General features: G+C 34.6%; 1 protein-coding gene across 1 annotated transcript in view; it reads right to left on the minus strand.

Moving 5' to 3' along the window:
- Positions 1–2,715: 2,715 nt before the first annotated feature.
- Positions 2,716–17,901, minus strand: part of emp (epithelial membrane protein) — a 45,139-nt gene continuing 29,953 nt past the window's right edge. Inside the window, exons 5-12 of the mRNA XM_068765822.1 lie at positions 15,326–15,532; positions 15,025–15,101; positions 14,051–14,200; positions 10,178–10,335; positions 9,308–9,429; positions 6,616–6,741; positions 5,686–5,828; positions 2,716–4,592 (exon numbers count right to left, since the gene is read on the minus strand). Of these exons, the coding sequence (XP_068621923.1) occupies positions 4,481–4,592; positions 5,686–5,828; positions 6,616–6,741; positions 9,308–9,429; positions 10,178–10,335; positions 14,051–14,200; positions 15,025–15,101; positions 15,326–15,532 (1,095 nt within the window). The 3' untranslated portion in view covers positions 2,716–4,480. The remainder of the gene's footprint in view (positions 4,593–5,685; positions 5,829–6,615; positions 6,742–9,307; positions 9,430–10,177; positions 10,336–14,050; positions 14,201–15,024; positions 15,102–15,325; positions 15,533–17,901) is intronic.

The raw sequence follows: 17,901 nt of genomic DNA on the forward strand, positions 1-17,901 counted from the left end.
GAAAACACTTGCGTTTTTTGTCCTTTTAAAGGCAAAGCCTATGACTTCTGTTTGGCCTGCTCTTACGCGATGACGAGTCTAAAGATGGTATATGCTTGCCCAGAAGAAAATCATTTATTTGCTGTCATTTTTATTTTTACATTTATTTACTGTCTTGAAGACTCCTAAGTTATGATTGCCTGAAAGCAATGATGCTGATAGATTGTTCTATAGGAATAGAATCAAAGCATTAGCAAAACGCAAGTGCAGGTGGAAGGAATTTCTGCTACAGTTGGGGATTTCTAAGTCTTTTTTTATTGCCTTTGTCCAAATGTGACCATGCGAATGTTCACACAATGTTAAAAATGGAGTGTGGGGACCCCATATTAGTTACCGATAATGATGTAAATAATTATTTATAAGTGATTTAGTAAAATATTACATACACCTATCCCCCGATTTACACGGTAGATACGTTCCTGAGAAAAACGTGTAAATCGAAAATACAAAATTTTTAGGTCAAAACCGTGTAAATCGAAAAGTTTGCAGAAAATACATAATTTTGCTATTTAACAGCTGTGATTTATGAAATATTTTTAGGTGTACACAGAAATAAAATTAAAATACATTGACAAGTTAAAATATTTAATATATTACGAAACACTGTTTTTTTTTTTAATTTAATTACGATACATTAAACAGAAGAACAAAAAATAAAACCAAAGGTGTTTTATTATCTTTTATCACTGTCAGAAATTACTCTCATTCTTTTTTTCGGAATCGAAGTTTAGAATTAACTTTCATCACTCGAAGTTATTTGTGACGATTCAATGTTTGAAGCAGAAATATTAACATTATGAGAGATGGTAATAAAATCGGTTATTAACAGTTGCTTCGAATTTTTTGTAAAATCTTTGTAAACTTCTTCATATTGAGCCAAGACAGCACATAAGCTCGGGATTCCCCGTGAAATGTGTACACAGACGTGTTCAATCACAGCAGCATTTATTAGAGTGCGATAAAAACCAAAAACAACTTATTTCGAAAATCATGTAAACATGTACTGTGCAAATCGGGGGATAGGTGTGTTAGTCAAAATAATGTCAACATAAAAATTCTAATGAAAAATCCTGTTTTTTTATGGCCCACGTTTTGAGGGCCTCTCGTTCCCTTTATTTTGTTTTTGGACAGGACCTTAGGCTTTTTATAAATATTTTTTTTATTTTATTATTTATTGTAATTCTGCTACTTTCATTACATTTACATTTCTTACATTATCTTATCATGCTTCATCTATCATTCGCCAGACTTTCTTTTTTTACTTGTTTATTACTTTATTTTTTATAATTTAAACCTTTCTTATACATTAGAAGCTTATATAAAGTTAAAATTATACCACTAGGCACAATATTTTTCACCTGAATGATTATTCAGTCTTATCCGACCAATGTTTTAAACAAACCCAGGTTAGATTCTTATACAAAACTGTGTGGTGCATGTACGCATGACGCGTTTGATGCGTTCATTCCAAAGCGTGACCATATGAGGTAAAACCAATAGAAGCGTGTGATGCCTGCGTCCCGTCGCCGGCTCGCCAGTCCACTCGCTATTCTGGAGGTAAATACACGCTCGACCTTCTTCGAATTGCTTTCGAATCTTCCGTCAATTTACAAAGGCTTTTTATTTAAAATATTTATAGGATTTAATGTAATTCCATGGTTTTGTTTTGCTAAATCATTATCCAAATAATTCTTCCATTAACTTCTCTCCTACATGTAATGTATTTTTGTTTGAATGAAGTCCGATAATCATTCAATGTCACGGAAGGGCACCCACAAGGAACACACCCATAATATTAAATAATTTTTAAAGATGAGCAAACCATTATCTACAACAGAACTGAAGAATAATGAACGCAATTATTGGCAACAATCTCATCATGGACCTAACAAAATGTTCTGCATTCAACGCCTATTCAAGTTTTAACCGGCACAATGTTAAATGATAGTCAATAGGTATAGAGTTAGTCATTGGACACGACAAAGTAGTTTTTTGGTTAACACTCTGTCTCTTGTTGCAAAATAAGCTAAGTTAGATTTTTAATATAAATCTTAATAAAAACCAGTTGTGTTTACTTCGACGAAAGCAAAAATATTTGGGTGTTTTATTTGGTTTATTTTTTTATGTAAATGAAACATTTGTCAGAAATTGGATTGCGACAATGATCTTCATGTTTTAGCACTAATTTTTGCTTCCAGTAATTAAAATTTGTACAAAATTTCAATTTTTTTTTATAAAATATACCGTAGACTACAAAAAGTTAAGAGACAGTGTTAATGCTCATTACGAAAAAAAAAAACTGAAATTCCAAGAATTACAAATCTATTAACAGATTCAGCGACGGTGGAAGATGGCCTGTTCTATTTTTCTCTTATGACTGAAGCTACCGCGATAGTCATGGGAGTCGTAGAGAATACGACGTCTCGAGGTGGTGCGTTGCTGATATTCCCTCAATTAGACATGAAGAACTTTCTTTTTCTTTCCATGTCTTTCTTCTGCAACAAGCAGCTTCATTACCAACAAGTTTACGGTGTATAAAAACAGTGACCAGTGACCTTGACTAATGTAATAAAACACGGGTTTTAGTTAGGAAGAGTAGAAAATAAGGCATTACACTGATTCATTAGTTGGAATTTTAGGCAACGAAATAAAATGAACAGTTATATATCTTACACCTTTATTTCTTTATTTACATTAATGCATAATTTTAACATTTACACTCATTAAACAATTTATTAGACAATAAGTACAGAATTTGAGCAATAGTCATATTGGCAACACTTAACATGTAGGCAAATAATTTGTAGCCAAACGATATTCGCCTTTTTGGCTTGATATGTAAGTGTTGTCGTCAAAAAATTCGTTCAAAAATAGTCACAACAAATAATTTGCTTGCTTGATTAAGAACAAATATTTATAATTTGCCCGGCAACGAATTATATAAATGAAAAGTTTAAACAAATTATCTAAAGTAAATTGTATGTCAAGTAAAAAACTATAAAACAAAAACGAACAAAAATATAGTGTCTTTATTTCGTGCGGATTATGAGATTCATTGAAGCAATACTAAACATGATGCGTATTGAAAATTCTCATTCTTAAACATTTTTGGCATTATGGTAATGCGCCATATAAACTCGTACAAACTTTTATATTATATATGACTAACTTATAAGCTAACCAATCCGCGATAGATTTAAGACTATGAAAATAGTAAATTGGTAAAATGGAAGAGTTAATTGTATATTCTTAACATACAAGGACGGACCCCCTATTAGACTAGTAGCTATCGGTAATGCGATTTACTAAATGTATAATTTCAACAACTTTCTCGTTTAAAATCAAGTCGTGGTTTATGGAATGAGCGGCGTGAATAGGGCTTGAATATCCAGATTTCTTTATATCTACGCTACTCATACATTCGGCCCAGGATACCGTACTTATGACTACCTGAGGACAAATTCCCATGTTGGTGGTAATTTCGTTATTGGCAGCTCCGCTAAATCAGTTTTCTCTATTATCATAATATTTACAGTAAGTCCATTTTCATGCTATGCCGCCAGCGACCATTTTCGTACGTTTTAGACGCTTGGAAAATGTAATAATTTATGATAAAATCGCGGCGGATAAATTTAAATGTCAAAAACATCGTTGACGCTGACAATATTTCAATTATACAATTTGTTCAATTTAAAAATATCTATTACGGGAATATTAAATTATCACATTCGTCGATGTAAGAGACTAAAAATAAAAAGGAATAAACGTACAATCATAATGTGTTACCTACACGAATAAAAAATGCTAAAGATTACTTAACTGTTTAATCCCAAACTGCTAACTACGATACCGCAGATTAGCCAACGCGTTAATAGCAATTGTGGCTATAGTCAGTCCATGATAAATACGGCTATACAGATACCTACTCAACTGTCATATTTGACAAAGTCAATTTTAGAACTGTGCGCGGATAGACAAATACCATCACATTAATTACCGATTGAGCCGCATTTTATTGTGTTTTGATACAGATGCGTCAAGTGACAAAGATGCACAGTTTTAATAAATGTCAACGACGTACAAAACGAAACCCGAAAAGGCAAAAGCTTTTTTTTTAACTTTATGCGATGCTGTCAAATTTAATTATCAAAAACAAATAATAAATCGTTCTTTTTATAAATTATTTAGTGTAATATGATGAAATAACTGTCTTAAGACTTGTCAAATTCATGAGCAAGGGCTTCTGTAAATGTCATTCAATAAACTTTCCACTGTCATATTACACATGTTTAAATTTCGTTAACAATATTGAATATGGATAACGGTTGCTGTGGCTTCGTTGGTAGAGTATGTAGTTAGCGCGTTAAAACATTTTTGTGATTATCAGTCTCAAGACAGTTGTGTGAAAAAGTTGTGATTTGGTTAAAGAGTGATGTGCCAGTTATCTTCTGTTGTTCAGCTCGTAGCCGTTCTCTTTGCCCGGCGCCTTTGCTGGCGGTGCTTTCGCCACCGCGTGCCCCTCCAGCCTCAGCGTGCTTTGTCTATGTGATGATCTATGGACGGGAATGTGTTAATTTATAACCTAATTTTAATTTTAATAAATGAAATACTAAGTACAGTGTAGAATTACAATTAGAGGTCTTATTTAATACACATATATATAATGTACTAATAACTTAAGCGAATCATCAAATTCAGATAAGTGAGTGTAATAAATTCAAAAAAGGTTCTAGTACAGAACCCCGTGGAACATAGTTCGGTATTTTGTCGATAAAAAATCGTGTTGTCCATTAAATAAAATGCAACGCAATTAACTATTAATTATTTTAATAATCTAAGGGTATAATTTCATCAATATACTCGTATGCCTAAGGTATTTAATTGGCACACACATTAGCGATATTGATAAGGTCCGCCGTCAACAATTGCTTAAAAGTATTGGATCAATTGATACAAGGTTCCCTATAAACCTCTTAATTCATAATTCGAGTGTCACATATGTTTCAATCGTTCTTATAGGAAATCTATTTGTGAGGTCTATGGCCTATAGTGTATGATTATAATTTTTTTTTCTTTATAAAGATATATAGTTCAAATAGCTTATTTATCTGACCCAAAACTAAGGTATAGGGCGGGAATCGCAGAGAGAACCTCTAAGTTGTTGGCTTTTTTTGTTCTATAATATAAGAAACTGAACTATCTTTCGCCATTCATAACAAGACCTAGTAAATAGGTTCTCTAACGCAATGAGGTCTAAGATTTAGGCATAACCGGAGACACCATCAGGCCGGAACGCTATTTATCCTCATACCCAATACAGTGATCTATTTAAAAATATTTCTTTTGAGTTGCTCGAAGAATTGCTCGTCTGAAGAGGCGGTGGGTGAGGTACATCACTTGTGCATCCAACCGTTTTTGAGGACGAAAGGTTCTCCTCGATTGAAGGTCACGAGCCGGTAAACGTGTCAGAAGTAGGCCGCCCACTAGGTGGACTAATGACACAGTCAATGTCGCTGGATGCTTGTAGCGCCAGACCGGTCGTCGCGGGAATCTTTTGGGATCCCTCTTGCAGTGGGCGTTTATCAGCCGTTTATAATATTTTTATTACCTGACGAAAACTTTGGTATGAGTGCAGAGCTTCGTTACCTGATGAGGCAGGTGACGGCTAAAAGGATGAGTAGCACGCCAAGCGCAGATAGCCCCCATCCGAGAGCAGAACGGGCGATGGGCGGCACCTTGGTGGCCAACCGTAGCAGTGATGATACTTGATCAGGAAGCTCGTTGATACCCTGAACAATAGTTTAACATCACAGTACCGTCATCAGTTGAACACGTTGACCATTTCAATATCTATCTGAGCCTTTGCTTTATAAAATATTGAGAAATAAGATTGTATAGTACCTGTCATGTGATATGGCACATTGAACAAGAGTTAAATGTATGCCATGGTTCGGTTTTGTAAATCATGCCGTCAGATGCACCTTAATTTTCGGAGAGTATAAACGATTTTACTTAATAATATAACTATAGCGTTGTAACAACCATTACTTTTATTTTTTGGTTCTTGTGTCTAATATGTTTTTGCTATATTTCCAAATCATCGTATTAAGAACAACTTTAAAAATTAACCCGGTGATGAGTATGGAAGTGTCAAATATATAGAGAAATTGTGTGAGTATTTTATCTTTTATAAACGCTATCAGTTATAACTACTCTATGTATATACAAATCTTTTGATGCAATATACGATAAAAACTACGCTTTACATTCTGCCCCTCAACCGATTTTTGCCGTAAGTCTAATCTTCGACTCGATATGCCTAGTCAAATGCTGGCACTGAAAGCATTAGACATATTTTGAATAATTCAGACGCCGCAATAGATAAGATGGACAATATAACATATATGTATATTTATATATACATATACGTTAAAATTATATATGTATAAACCTCTGGTCTCATTTATTTATTTTGGTAACTTTTCAACTTTCGTACTTATATAAGCAGCGACCTGTAAGAGGCTGATATTTTAATTTAAAGTAAAAAGAGTTGTAAAAACTTAATGCTTTGCTTACCTCCTCGAACCAGAGTATGGGGAAGACAATGTCTGGGAAGTTGGCTACTTGCTTGATGTCCACAACCTGAGATACGGCAAGATTGATCTGGATCCTCGCGCGAGCCCGCATAGCGATTCCCATTTCCTGTTAAATTAATAATCATTCCCGTTTTATTATCTTGTGTTAAATCAAATATTATAAATACTTTAGCTTACATTCAATCGAGGTCAAAAGATGCATCATTAATTAAAAAAAAAATATTATTACATTCCCAAAGACTGTGATAATATCATTTGACACACGCTTGTGACGCCCCTTTTCTCTCTCATATTCCTTTGTATTTATTTCATTTTGCAACCAACAATGATCAAAATTTGATAACTTATTATGTGAATATTTAAACATATGTAGGTGCAACATTACGTCATCTTCAGCAGAGCATCGAAAAGGGGAATTCCACAGAAATATAATCCTTTATTTACTTCCGTATTATAGCAGCAACATTAAGTCATTATCAGCGGCGCATCGAAAGGGGGAATTCCATAGAAATAAAAATGTCACACACTTCTACTTCCGACTTAAAGTTGTTACTGCCACCTCAGACTTACCGGCCCTAGGAAGAATCCCACTCATATAATAAGGCTAACAAAAGGTTTCTATTTTGGTAGTAAATTAGAAGACGCAGACAAGAATAAAAAAAAAATTCTAGAACAAAACAAACATTCCAGTAGTACGAGGGCCAAACTGAAAGTTTTTAGAACTGGCAATTTAAAAGCATTATATTAAAAAAATAAGTTTAAATTTTGAAAATAGAACTCTTTACCAATAATATTGAGTATACATTTCATTCATTTGTCATTAGTTTTACGATTTGGCGGCAAATTGAAAATTGTCAGTGCACGTCAGAATGAATTTAAGCCGAGAAAATTTTCGTGCAATGATTTTTTATGACTTTCGATGTCATATAAGTCAACAAGAAAGTTATGATAGACTTCGATTGGCTTTTCACGATGAAGCCCCATCTCGTGCCACAGTTTACAACTGGTTTAATGAATTCAAACGTGGTCGAACTAATCTCACCGATGATTTGCGTGAGGGACGGCCTTCTACAGCGACGACTGAAGACAATATCAGTGTTGTGCGGCGTATGATAGAGACTGACAAAAGAGTGACCTATCAGCAGATTCGGACAAGTCTAGGCATAGGTATGAGTCAAGTGCACAAAATCCTCCATGAACATTTAGCGGTCAGGAAGCTTTGTGCCCGCTGGATACCGCATAATTTGACCGAGGCTCCAGGCAAAAACCAGGCAAAAACTCCGCCGTGTTGATTGGTGCCGAGAAATGATCCAAAAATTTAACGGAGGTGACTCAAATGCTGTGTTCGACATACTAACGGGTGACGAAAGCTGGATTTACTGTTATGATCCGGAAACCAAAAGACAGTCTGCTCAGTGGGTGTTTCCTTCCGAAGAGTTACCAACTAAAGTGAAGAGAGGTCGAAGTGTTGGAAAAAAGATGGTGGCCTCTTTCTTCGGAAAGACAGGTCATTACGCGACAGTTGTCTTAGAGGATCAGAAAACGGTTAATGCAGAGTGGTACACTAACAACTGTTTGCCACTTGTCTTGGAAAAAGTTCGAGAGAAACGACCTCGCAGCAGGATCTTCCTTCATCACGACAATGCCTCGTCGCACACCGCCAGGCAAACGATCGACTATTTGGCGACCTCAGACGTGGAATTACTGGGTCACCCGCCGTATAGCCCCGACCTCGCACCCTGCGATTTTTATTTATTCTCGAAAATAAAAGAAAAACTTCGAGGAAAACATTTTATGGACGCCGAAGAAGCAGTGGCTGCGTTTCAAAACGCCGTCGAAGAGACCCCTAAGGCCGAGTGGGCAAGGTGCTTTTCTCAATGGTTCCATCGAATGCAGCGATGTATTGATGTAAATGGACGCTATTTTGAAAAGTTATAATAAAACTAATAACTTGCTAGAATGCTTAGTTTTTGATTTTCTAAGAACTTTCAGTTTGACCCTCGTAAGTAAGAAAAACCTTAAAGTGGAAAATATTTTAGAGCGGCAGTTATAAAACCAGAAACGGAAAATAAATTAATTATTTGGATTTGTAATTAATTTAATCACTATTTGTATAGGTAACCTTAAGAATTTATATTACTAATCTGTATTATGAACGTTATTATAACGAACTATTAAATAATTTTAATATGCCTTTGTTGTATCGGAAGCCATTAAATTATTGTGACAGAGACTTTTGTATATTGGTGCACATCTTTATCTTCTTTTTGAATCGTTCCAATAATACTTATAATGATACTGAGCAGTGGTAGCAGTAGAGAGTTGAGACCTGCGATCGCAGGTCACATGTTTGATTTCTGGGATACAATCTTATATAATTCACATTTTGTGCTTTAATTATATCAGATTACTACTACTCATAGAAAGTTTCCAAAGGATGGGTTGTAGTATTATCTGCATACGATAATACCACACTGTGATCGCCAACCAGCCAAGCGAGGGGATAATGGTAAATCTCTTCATAGATATCTTTGGCGAAGCCAATGTCTTGCAGTGGTCGTCTATGAGTTGAAAAAAGTGTTAAAGAATTTATTCCATCAACCTAACCTACTTTAATTATTTCTTCACAGGATTCTCAGTAATCGTCGTAAAAGGTTAATTGAAAGTTATACCGGTTGCACGTCGATAAAAAGGCGATGTTTCTCGGGTACAGGGGGCGAGATACCCTCTACCGCCTCCCGGAGGTTTTCGTCCGCTAAGTAGAAGTGGGGGAAGGACAGCATAATGGGCGAATCTAAAACAAAAATAATTCGCTAATTGTTGGAATGATGTTCAGAACTTACTGCATTTAATAAAAACAAATTTTGAATCAAAACCGATTTCCTTTCGAGAGTTTTAGTGTCCAGTTACTTCATGGAGCGTTCGTCTGAGCGGCCCAGGAACGTAGCGGCCTTGTAATGTAATGAAATGAACGATATGGCCCGAGCTAAGGTATCTGGAAGCCTTCGAGCTTCCTTGACAACAGAGTAGCTGAGGTCTATACCTCTTCCACCAAGCATCTCATGATCGACGGAAGATCCTGAATAAAGCCTATGTCCCGTAGTGGACGTTAGAACGATAGAAATGATGACGTAAATGCTAAGGGGAAAATTATTTTTTTAATAACAAAAAAATATAGCATTTTTGTTCGTCTTTAGACATCAAGCAGGGTTGATGTTTTATTTAACTAAAATATTTTAGAAACATGCAGTATTAAGTTAATGTAATATTATTTTTCGAAAATTTTAAAATTAGAAACAAATACTAACATACAGAAAATTAATGTATAAATATAAAAGAGAAAGAGACGTGGCTCGTCGAGAGGCCAACACGGAGTATGCGGCATCGTGTTTCGCCGTTTATTTTTGTCGACATGCTCTCTTAGTGGTCCATACAATACCGGTAACCGTGCTTACAAGATACGGCGAATTAACCATCGATTTTCTCGGCGAAAAACGTTTGTGTACGATAGGATTAAGAACGTTTATTTTGTAGTTACTAACCATATTGGCACAGCGACACGTTGAAGAGTCCGTTGGGGGCGCAGGGCGGGCCGGCAGGACAGAAGCACTTGTTGTGCTCGTCCGCTGCGAACACGTCCTCTGGGGGTGTGAAGCGGTAGCCTTGTACCCCCGCGCTCGATTCTACTTCTTCCAAAAACCTGCAAGATTGTGATTTTCACAATTTTCTATTTAACATAAATTTATAATTATTAAAGAGTTCTATACAGTATTAAAAAGGTGAACGCATAGCTCATTTGTCAGCAAAAAGCTTCAAAGTTTTTACACCTATTTCTAATCACTCTGTAAAGTAGTAATTAATTTTTCATTCGAAAATCTGACTGACCAACAGCTTCTGGTGGTACAAAGCCTGCTAGGGCAGATAGTTAAAAAATAATTATTTAAAATGTAGTGTACCGAATTTTGAAAAATGTACATTAATTGACAGAAAATGAGATGTAAATTCACCTTTTAAAGCTTCTAAACCTATTACCAATCAATCTGTATATGTACACCAGTGTTGTATATATCCATGAGTTGGTAATGATAGTGGACTAATTTTTTTCTGAGTTTTTGTCTTATCAATACAAGAAAAATTATTATAACACGAGTATTTGAAACGGACATATATCATCATTACACCGTTAATAATAAAGATAAAAGTTTAAACCCTATAAAATTCAGATGGTGCATCAATTATAACCTTCATAAGTCAGACAATTCAGCACCTCATCAATAATTCTTATTTTGCACTTTGGAATATTTACAAAGATCACTTGTCTGCGTCAAGGAAAATGCTAGACGTGCCAAAAAAGAAACTAGAATCAAGTTAAGTATATGCATCTATAATGCCATGCTGCAACTTAAAGCTACGGGGATTGCTAACCGGCTTTTATTTGATAAAAGCCCACATCAAGGTCATTTTTTGTGATCAATTTTATAAACTTCCTTATTACAGCAGCTAAATCAATTTACTCACAACATGTATTATCACTTAAAAATATTCTATATTAAATAGTAATTAATTACTGCTTTTTGATTGAACTTTGAGTTTTTTCGATTTAATAGAACATTAGCCGATTTATTTTGGTATTACACCTCACAATATTTAACAGGTTAACGTTTATACGTTATATATTTATGTAATTACAAAAAACCTTCGTCGTTTCAGACCATAGACGACCACTGCAAAGCACAGGCCTCTCCCAAAGATATCGGACTGGCGATCGCAGTGTGTTATTATTGTATGCAGAGGACGCTGCTGCCCATCCTCTGGAAATATGTTTGTGAGCGGTGGCAATCCTATATAATTAATGCACAACTTGTTAATTATATAATATTGTATCCCGGGAATAGAACCCGCGACCTACAATCGCAAGTCTCTAGTATCTACTGCTGGGCTCGTCGGATCATCGGATCTAATACCAAAAGGTACACTATAGTTGAATTACATGTGTTATGTAATAATAATGCGATATTCTTTAAATAACGACTGTATTACTAATACCTCTGCTGGATACTGCCCCTCTATTTTTATTTGATTCTTATAATCATTAATTACAGCGTTTCTGATTCATCTGTATCTATTCGGTAAACTAACAACACATCACTTGATATCTAAGTAACTAATCCATAGTTTACTTCGGGGAAATATACAGTCAACCACTACTTGCGTGTGAAAATTAAATTCGTAATATTGCAATACGAATGATATTTGAAACGAGACTACGTACCCAGTACGCAGTAGTAATAAACAGTTGTAAGCGGATAAGGGCATTAGCGTACAATGGGCCTGAGAAACCATTGTTGTGGTTATGAAACGATAGTGTGTTGTAGCCCTGTAGCCTGACTCACGACGCTTTAAGCGACGGTATTATTGTTTTGAGTGAGCTTTGTCTATATTTATCGACCTAAACATTTAAAGTTGTTAAGTAAAAATCTACAAAGTTATACCTACGATATTTTTTTTTTCATTTTTAATCCGAAATATTAAAACTCCAGCATCCAAAAGTTATAAAATATTTGTATTGTTTTATAAATAAAAATGTTTTCAATAAGAATATGTAATTATGTTTTAGGTAATTACTTAAACTTTCCATTAAATTGTACAATACAAAATTGATATGAAATTAACAAAATGTAGAAACCCCGAGAAAATAGGTTGCGAAATCAGTAGCTAATGTTAAGCTAATCCGAATACAATTTATAAAAGTAACTAAACTAAGTTTTGTACACAAAAGATGTTATAACTTCTTTTCGATATAACAGAAATATAAAAAAAAAAACTGAACGTTTCTTCTTTTGAACTGTTGGTACAGGCATGCGCGATCAGATTTGGAAACATTGATTAACACTTCGTTATTATTTATTGTTATATAAAATCTACTACATGAAGAGCATATATACAGTTATGGTAAGAAAGTCTACAAAATGGAGTGCATATTCACATTTGTACACAATAATAATTGTATAATACTGCGATAGAATGAAATTTAAGTTTATCATTGAAAAATGCTGTTTGCCAGTAAGCATTTATAGCTTCAGTAGGTTTGCGGTGGCAAGAGATAAAGATAAGCTTAGCCTAAACTCTAAGATCGAGGCTCTTAGGTAACTCTGTGATGACGAAGAATGTAGTTACTAAGAAGGAAGAGGTAAATCTTTCAATTTGAGCTTAAAAATATAAGGATGATAATACATTAAGTTTACACATATTGGATGAAGATGGGCGACGCGGACGCGACTCTCACTCGTGGGTGCCCAAAGCGCACAACTAATTAAGTGAAAGTACATTTAACTTAAATTTATTAAAATAAGTAGGACATGGAAGATAATTATCGAATGTGAATTGTATTGGTAGTTAATCAATAGTATTTCTTCCTCCAACTAGCTATATAATCATGAACAGTGAATCCGTCTTTTTGCCCGACGCTGTGAAAACGTTAGTTCTTCGTGTGTGGCGCGGGGTTACGTGCGGGGAGATTTATGTAATGACAATCTCACGGTGTTATATGAGCCGGCCATTGTTCTTTGTGCCTTATTATGACTTTCGCACTAATGGCGCCCGTACGAAGACAATGTGTTTGTTAAATATCAATTTTAGTTCGATTCATGTGTCGTTCCTAATTCTATTAATAAAACTTATTTACATTATACATACTTTTCTATCTTTGATAAATCGGATGTTTAATGGTTAACCTGTAATTATTAGTACTTCTATCTTTAAAATACAAAATAGGCGCTGCACTTTGTTTAAGCTGGTATGTTTTATAAGCCTGGTTTTACTATAACCATATGACATTTAGACGGAATTTCTTGTAACAAAAATGCCAGTTGTATCTGTAGCATTTATGAGCTTTTTACTGGATATGAATGATCAAGAAATTATTAAAGTTACCACTAGAAATAAAGATAAGCTTGTTGTACTTTTGTAATTTGCATACAATTAGTAACTCCTTTGTAGGCAGTTCACTATAATAATAATATAATATAAACTCCCTTATTAAGCCGCAGAATTATCATGAAATAAGTTTTAATAATAATCATACAAAAACTAGTAAATATCTTACTAGTTAAAAAAATGATTAAGTGATATAACAGCTCTAGTTTATCATTATTGATTACTATGGTAATAATGAAAAAATCTGAGAAAGTTTTTACAAAATATCCGACTGTTTATTGTTCTATTCGGGACGCGTTTTGAACTATTACAATTTTATTTTAAGTTTATGCTAGTTTCCATAGAAATGAGCTGTTTTGGCAGTGTCCTCTTTTTGTATACTATAAACTAATTAGAACGGAAAACAATGTGAATAAATCTATATTGATTAAGATATCTAAAGTTCTTAAAAAATGCGAAAGCTTTTATCATGTACTCACCTCAACGGTAGCAGTCTGCAAAGATCCTTGTCGTAGACCATCAGAGTGTCGTTCTTTGTGATATGCGGGGGGAAGATTGAACCGTCGGAACCGGCGATGCTGTTACACTCGTCGTTCGTCCAGTGCGGGAGGCGTTCTCTCATGTTATACCTGGTTGTTATACAAATATTATGTCACGCTATCACAATAAACACTTATGTTTAATAAGATCTGTAATAACTTTCAAGGTAGGTCTATCTGCAATCTGCAAAGCGATCTGCAAGGTTTTCAAGATTTATAATTTTTCTTTTTTAATAATTTTCTGTGACATAATAAATGTTTTATTGTACATATTTTGGAAACATCTTGTATGCTACCGATAACTTTTTTTGTAACTAAGCTCGAGTGTTCTCATTGTTGCCTCTACTCAGGCCTTTACATAGCCGTCGCTTGGGCAAAAGTTCAGAAAGGCTAGGTTTACTAGACACAAGGGCTTCTCTAGAACCTCATGAAACATCTGTCTAAGCAACCTAAGTTTACAACGTCTGTCTATGGCGTTGAAAAATCTTTGTAACGACCAGAGTCGAGGTTTTCAATAGAGCCATTGCGCTTGTAACTAAGTAAGCTTCATTACGCAAACAATGATCGCTTCGAAATAGCAAATGTAACAATTTTCCTTACATGTATGTTTACACTCTTGTGCCTTGTGCTGAATCAAGATTTAATTTGTTATATCCCGTTAAACATCGGTGTTGTTAATTATAAAAAGTTACATTAACGTGTTTAAAATAGATAAATGTAATGAAAAAAAGACAGATATTTTAATACAAAGGTGTCCCAGAGGGCTTAATATCGATTTGAACTGCAGCTGTAGTCGGGCTGCTTCTTTTAGAATGTTGGCTCGGCTTTTTCATATTTAATTTGTAACTATGACTGTTTTGGAGTTCATTACACACTTATTGCGAAGTATTCTTTACGAATATCGTATCTCTTACCTGTCAAAGATGCCATAATGGGCGATGTCTTTTTCCCCCGAAAACATGGTCACAATATCCGGTGACGTACCGTTTTTCTGAAAATAGCGTGAAGACGTTTAATAAAAGTAATAACTATTAATGTATTTCAAACAATTATTTTTATGAAATTTCATCATCATGATTTCTCCCATAGGACGTCCACTGCTTTACTTTACAATGACCTCCCGTTTCGATTGTTAATCCAGTGTTTTCCGACGATCTTAATAATGTCTGTCCACCTTGTTAAGGTTTCTTTAAATGAAAGTTAAATACAACTTACCCCATAGAAAAGTCCAAATTCCTCGTAAGGTAACTTTTGCTCCTTAGGCACGACATCTTTCGCGAGTTTAAGAAGTGGATCTTCGTATCCCCACAACAACTGACCCACAGAGACCTCGACGAAGGGCTTAATCTTGAGGATGTCCATAATAGAGGCCATAGCGAGACGTAGGAATCGCGCTGCGTGTTTAGACTGTGATGTGGCACTCTGGAAGTAAAGTACAAGGTATTAATGAATTTTTTTAATAAACAAACAGTTCCTTAAGGATAATTTATATAATTTCCTTTGAAATTCATAGTGTTTTAATTATTAAAAAATAATCACTCATTAAAACATTTTATTCGACAAATCCCTTATTGTTTATATTTACTAACAATTTGCAACAATTCGCGTATTTTACGTGTTTCGTATGAAAAGTTCGTTATTCTACTATATTGTATATATATACGTTAAAATGTATTTTTAAATTCAATATTCGTATTGCACTAATCTCGGATCTCTTGTTTCACATATCCATGTCATTCCCCTGCACAGCACGGTTTCGTAGAAAAAGCTACGTCACGATTTGTGTACGTGATTCTTAAGAGTACGTGTTTCATACATTAATACTAACTAACAATATATTCCATCACCAACTTCGATGTACCTAAAATATAAATAAACATAACCATAATATAATAGTAAATGAGAAAACTAGTAAAGTCGGATATAAAAAAAAACGTAACTTTTATTAGTATACATCTAGCTTTATAATTTTATACAGTCTTATTGTATAGTCATCATCATTAGCATTACAATAATAGTCATCATAGATTTTCAAAAGGATCAGCTTTTTTTATTTATGCCCCTTTTTTGAGGAATTCTCGTTCCCCCTGCCATGTACGGGGCAAGGGAAGTTAAAACTCGGGTAAAGTATTTTTTCATGTTACTCTTTTATTTTTTCCTTTCTTCCTTCACAATTTAATACAACAATCTTCTTCTGTTCTTCACATTCTCTATTTTTCTTCACATTCAAATCGTCTCCCGTGCATCACCTGCCTTCCCTTATCTTCTTTTATAGACTAAAGTTTGCTACATTATCGCAGTTGTCACATTTACATTTTAATATTTGTTATAATTTTGATTTCTACCTTTATTCTTATACCATTATAAGTATTTATTATCTTTTCTTATTTACTAAATCTATTTTGCTTTATTCATGATTGGGATCTTGGTTGATTCTAAAAAGAATTGATTGGAAGCGGTCGGCATCCTGTGTCTTCTGGCGACTTTAAAAAAGTCTAACCGCTTTATCAGTGAACGTTCTACGCTGTGCTTTTTGGTCTATCCCTACTCCAGAATCTTTAACCTCCAGCACCCATCAGTTCGGTGAACTATGAGACGTGATCACTTCCACTTCAACTTGCACATGCTTGAGCTATTATTTACTATGAACTTCACGAATAAAGTATTCGATAACTGTTTAATATTAATCTTTGCTAAAGTGGCTTGATCAAATTAATGAATTCTTAATTTATAATAATGCAAATCTATAAATTATGCTAGTGGTTATATGAATGTTGAACACAAGTATCAATTAAGTTCACGATATATCTATTAAGTAGTAATAATAAAAAATCGTGTACTGAGGTCGACGAGTCGCTGATCATGACTTCCTGACTTCACACCTTGACTCATGCGTCGTTCACGTTAATGCGAAGGTTACGGGTGTTATACGTTTTTTATTCGATCCTTTAAAAACGGATGACTTGATTCTACGTACCGTTTTCAGTAGAGCTTAATAGTGGTTTACATTTAGCCTTTTTTGTACATCAATTATAACGTATGACCTTTTCGTTATTAATTTAAAGGTTACATAAGCTATTAAAGCTCATTCAGTTCACTGTGACAGTTGTTCAGATATTTTTATTGAATGTACCTATAAGTGAATTATAATTATAATAGTGCTACCGGCAATACCCATTGGCTATTGAGTTGAATTTCAAAGCCTTGTATCTCTTTACCTTGCTTGAGAACTCTACTCGAAATTTGTCAATAACAAAAAACAGCCATTAGTAAAATACTTTGGCCGTAATACCGGCAGTGAGTGTTGTTTGAGATTGTCAAAAGAATATTTATGTTTTGGCGCAAGGTCACATTTTGTCTTACTGATATTCACAAAACCGCGCGCTAAAAATGCCCGGAATATGCCTCGTTTTTAGTAAGTAATCTATTTGTCCTTAAAAACTAAGTATGGGCTGTTACATTATTTATTTCACAGAGTATCCCAAATTCTTAAGTTGCTCATCGGCATCTTAGAGGGGACACATTGGCGTGGGCTGTAACTCGAAGTTTAGCAATCTTATTCAAAGCACTAAACCACAGCTCGATCTGTTGCTATGGATTATTGGGAAAAAGTTTTGTAGCTAAAACTAACCACTTCGGAAAGCGTTAGAATAAGGAGAAGCGGAAGAAGAAAAATCAGCAACTCAATAGAGTACTGCTACAATTAAACCTTGACCTATCAACATAAATTAACATATGCGGCGCCGGGACGTGGCAACTCGTTGCATATCTAATCGTTGCTACGCGAGTAC

The sequence above is a fragment of the Battus philenor genome, unplaced genomic scaffold, assembly GCF_028537555.1.
Source record: "Battus philenor isolate CCGP_79_NKW_IND1 unplaced genomic scaffold, ilBatPhil1.0.hap1 SCAF_20, whole genome shotgun sequence".
In the NCBI taxonomy this organism is placed as follows: Eukaryota; Metazoa; Arthropoda; class Insecta; order Lepidoptera; family Papilionidae; genus Battus; species Battus philenor.